The sequence below is a fragment of the Nicotiana attenuata genome, chromosome 1, assembly GCF_001879085.1.
Source record: "Nicotiana attenuata strain UT chromosome 1, NIATTr2, whole genome shotgun sequence".
In the NCBI taxonomy this organism is placed as follows: domain Eukaryota; kingdom Viridiplantae; phylum Streptophyta; class Magnoliopsida; order Solanales; family Solanaceae; genus Nicotiana; species Nicotiana attenuata.
In genome coordinates, this window is record NC_031989.1 from 27139099 (window position 1) to 27143199 (window position 4101).

General features: G+C 39.3%; 1 protein-coding gene across 1 annotated transcript; it reads right to left on the minus strand.

Annotated features, from left to right (window-relative positions):
* On the minus strand, positions 2466-2906 carry LOC109234243 (uncharacterized mitochondrial protein AtMg00820-like). The gene has a single exon (XM_019400144.1). The coding sequence runs from the start codon at positions 2904-2906 to the stop codon at positions 2466-2468; it is 441 nt and encodes a 146-aa protein (XP_019255689.1).

Here is a 4101-nt window from a genome sequence, read left to right on the forward strand (position 1 = left end):
GGGGCCTGCTTTGCTTCACTCTCACTTTTCTTAACCCAGGAGCCATTGATACTCACACAGCCCATACTAGCAAAAGCTCTAGAATTATAGGACTTGGAGACATTAATGAGGGGATAGTTGGATAGAGAAATTTGATGGGCTTCTAGAATATGAGAGATTGCCATGCCATAGGGTAAACTAGTGGGATCTTCAGCACTTTCTATCATGAAATTGATGACCCAGGAGGAAAGCTTGAGTTTGAGTTTGGTGATGAGGCAGTAGACAAAAAATGTATCCCTTTGAGAGAAGGTTGAAAAGGAACCAGTACGGGGAAGCAGAGTGGTTGCCACAATATTGGCTAGAACCCGAGTTTCAAAACTTACATCACTGGGGCCCAATTGGTTTAGAAGAATTTCAGAGGGACACTCGACAATGCAGTGTTTGGCTTGGTCAAATGAAATTTCAAAATTCTCAGGCCACACATTTTTAAAAAGAGTAGGGAAACCAGAGCAATGACAATGGAAAAGAGAGTCAAACAAGGCACAATCAAGAACAATGCGCTTACCTAGCACTAGAGATTCTCGCCTATCTGGTTTACTGGAGCGAGGATTTGCATAAAACATTTTGACCAGGGGTTCATATACCTTAGGCGGAGGAATAGAGAGGAATTTTTCCCACCCTTTATAAACAAAGAGCTCTTTAACCTTACAGTTGAGGGCTTCCATATCATCAAGATCCACGATCCTTCCATGGGCGATGGGCTTGTCCTTAAGAGTAATGAAAAGATCTCTATTTGGGGTATCCCAGAAATTTAGGTCAGACTCGAGTGAGGCAGAGAAATCAACTTTTGATTTCTTTAGGGTGGATGGAATGGGAGGATCTTCCATGGGTCGTTTGCCTAAGGCTTTTTCTCCTAGAAGTTGGGAGTGTTCAGAGAAATCACCCTGAGATGAGGCGAAGCCTTCAGAGTGATCAGACCCTAGGTCTACTTGCTCATGAGGCGCAGAAGGGGGTTTCGCCTTAGAGCGGGTACTTTTTCTGGTGGAGGTAGAGCATTCTTGGAGTGTTTCACCATTGTAGAAGAGGGGATTTGCTCAAGGTTTTGGAGAGAAGATGGAGATGAGAGTGACTGAAAGGGTTTTCTAACTTAAGAAGAGGGTTTTGACGGTTGAGTACAGATAAAGAAAACTTGTCAGTTGAGAAGACGTGATGATTGGCTTTCCATCTTCAGACTGTGAACTGATGTGAACGAAGTGAAAAGAGAGGGAAAAAAATCGGAGGCGTAATTAATGCGTGAAAAAGGACAATTATAGCTCTTAAAAGTAATTGAGCACATAGGTCCTAAGAGTTATTAGAACAGCAAATAATACCAAGTAATTTTCTCAAAGTACAAAATCTTTCTTCTAACAAAGGCTTATAAAAATATCGGCTAATTGAGCAGAGGTGCCAACAAAGGCTATTTCTATATCTCCCTTAAGAACATGATCTCTAATAAAATGATGCTTAATATCTATGTGCTTTGCTCTAGAATGATGCACAGGATTTTTTGAAAGGCAAATAGCACTAGAATTATCACAAATAATTTGTATAGGTTTAAACGAAAGCTCATAGTCACCCAATTGATGAGACATCCACAGTAGTTTTGCACAACACTGTCCAAGAGCAATGTATTCATCTTCAGTAGTGGACAAAGCGACTGATGCTTGCTTTTTACTGTTCCAGGATATTAATGCCTTTCCTAATAATTGACAAGTGCCGCTTGTGCTCTTTCTATCTTCTTTGTCACCTGCAAGATCAACATCTGAAAAACCTTCTAATTTAAAAGAGTTAGAGCGAGGATACCATAATCCATGAGATACAGTTCCAATGAGATATCGAATGATTCTCTTTACAGCAGTCAAATGTGACTCCTTGGGAGCTGACTGAAACCTGGCACACTTACATACGCTGAACATAATATCTGGTCGACTTGCTGTCAGATATAGCAGTGATCCAATCATTCCCCTGTATTTGGTTTCATCAACTGGGGTGCCCTGTTCATCTTTGTCTAGATTTGTAGCAGGGCTCATAGGAGTGCCAATTGATTTTGCATTGTTCATACCAAATTTTTGAATCAGCTCTTTTGTATATTTGGTCTGACAAATAAAAGTTCCTTCTTCGGTTTGTTGGATTTGTAGCCCAAGGAAGAACGTGAGTTCACCCATCATGCTCATTTCAAACTCGCTTTGCATAAGATTTGAAAATTCCTTGCACATAAGAGGGTTAGCACTACCAAATATAATATCATCAACATAAATTTGAATAATACCTTCTGATGATCGTTTAATAAACAGAGTAGTGTCTATTTTACCTTTGGTAAAGCCATGATCAATAAGAAAAGTACTCAGCCTATCATACCAGGCACGTGGAGCTTATTTCAACCCATATAGTGCTTTGGTAAGCTTGTATACATGGTATGGAAATTTTGAATCCTCAAATCCTGGAGGCTATTTTACAAAAACTTCTTCCTCGATAAATCCATTCAAAAAGGCGCTTTTAACATCCATTTGAAACAGCCTGAATCCTTTAAAGGATGTGTGTGCTAGAATAATTCGTATAGACTCCAAACGAGCTACTAGGGCGAAAGTCTCATCATAGTCAACTCCTTCCTGCTGTGAATAGCCCTGTGCAACTAGTCTCGCTCTATTTCTTATGACCTTTCCATCCTCATTCAATTTGTTTCTAAATACCCATTTTGTTCCGATCACAGACACATTTTCAGGTTTAGGTATTAGTTTCCACACTTGATTCTTGCTGAACTGATCTAATTCCTCCTGCATAGCTTGCACCCAGCTTGAATCATTCAGTGCTTCCTCTACCTTTTTTGGCTCAATTTGAGAAATCAATGCAATATTTGCTTTCTTCTTGAGGGCAGCCCTGGTTTTCATTCCTTCGTTTGGATCCCCTATAATAAATTTCTGAGGATATTCGGGTTCGCTTCTCCATTCATTTGGTCGAATACTTTTTGTAGTCGACTCGACTTATGAGTCTGGAGTATTGCTGCTATTTTCTCCAATTGACTCGATCACCCCAGATGTGCTAGTCGACTCCTGTGATTTTCCTTTATCCTGAGCTTCTTGAGTTTGATCTTCGTCACCTGCAATAGTTCCTTTCTCGACCAAGGGATTATTTTCATCGAATATAACATGTACAGATTCTTCTACACATAAAGTACGTTTATTGTAGATTCAAAAAGATCTGCTATTTAACGAGTAACCAAGAAAAATACCTTCGTCACTTCTTGGGTCAAACTTTCCAAGATTGTCTTTACCGTTATTATGAATAAAACATTTGCTTCCAAAGGGATGGAAGTAACTGATATTTGGACGTTTACCTTTCCAGAGTTCATATGGGGTCTTCTTCACAATTGGCCTTATGAGGCAACGGTTGAGGATGTGACAAGCAGTACTTACGCCTTCTGCCCAGAAATGGTTTGGCAATGAATGTTCTAGTAGCATAGTTCTTGCCATGTCTTGGAGAGTTCTGTTCTAGGTTTCCACAATCCCATTTTACTATGGTGAGCGTGGTGCAGAGAAATTATGAGTGTATCCTTGATTGTTGCAGAAGTCTTCAAAAGCTCTGCTTTCAAATTCTCCTCCATAGTCACTCTGAATATTTGAGATCAGATGTCCCATTTCTCTTTCAACCTTTTTGCAGAAAACTTCAAAATTTCTTAAGGCTTCATCCTTATGAGACAAGAAGATTACCCAGGTGAAACGTGAAAAGTCATCAACAATAACAAAAGCATACCTCTTACCTCCAATGCTAGTAATTCTAGTAGGCCCAAATAAATCCATATGAAGTAATTGCAATGGTTTTGAAGTAGATACTATATCTTTAGTTTTGAAAGAATTTCTGGTTTGCTTACCCATTTGACATGCATCACAGATATGAGTTCTAGAGAAATTTAGTTTAGGCAACCCAATAACTAAGTCATGTTTGGACAGTTTTTCAATCAAATGCATGCTAGTATGGCCAAGTCTTCTATGCCATAACCATGGATCATCAGACATAGAGGATAAGCAAATGTGGCCATCTATCTTTACAAGCCATACAATTATATAAACTACTTTACCTACTTAC

Excerpts from the sequence above, each read along its gene's own strand:
- LOC109234243 (XM_019400144.1), bottom strand. The coding sequence starts at position 2,906 with ATGAAAACCAGGGCTGCCCTCAAGAAGAAAGCAAATATTGCATTGATT.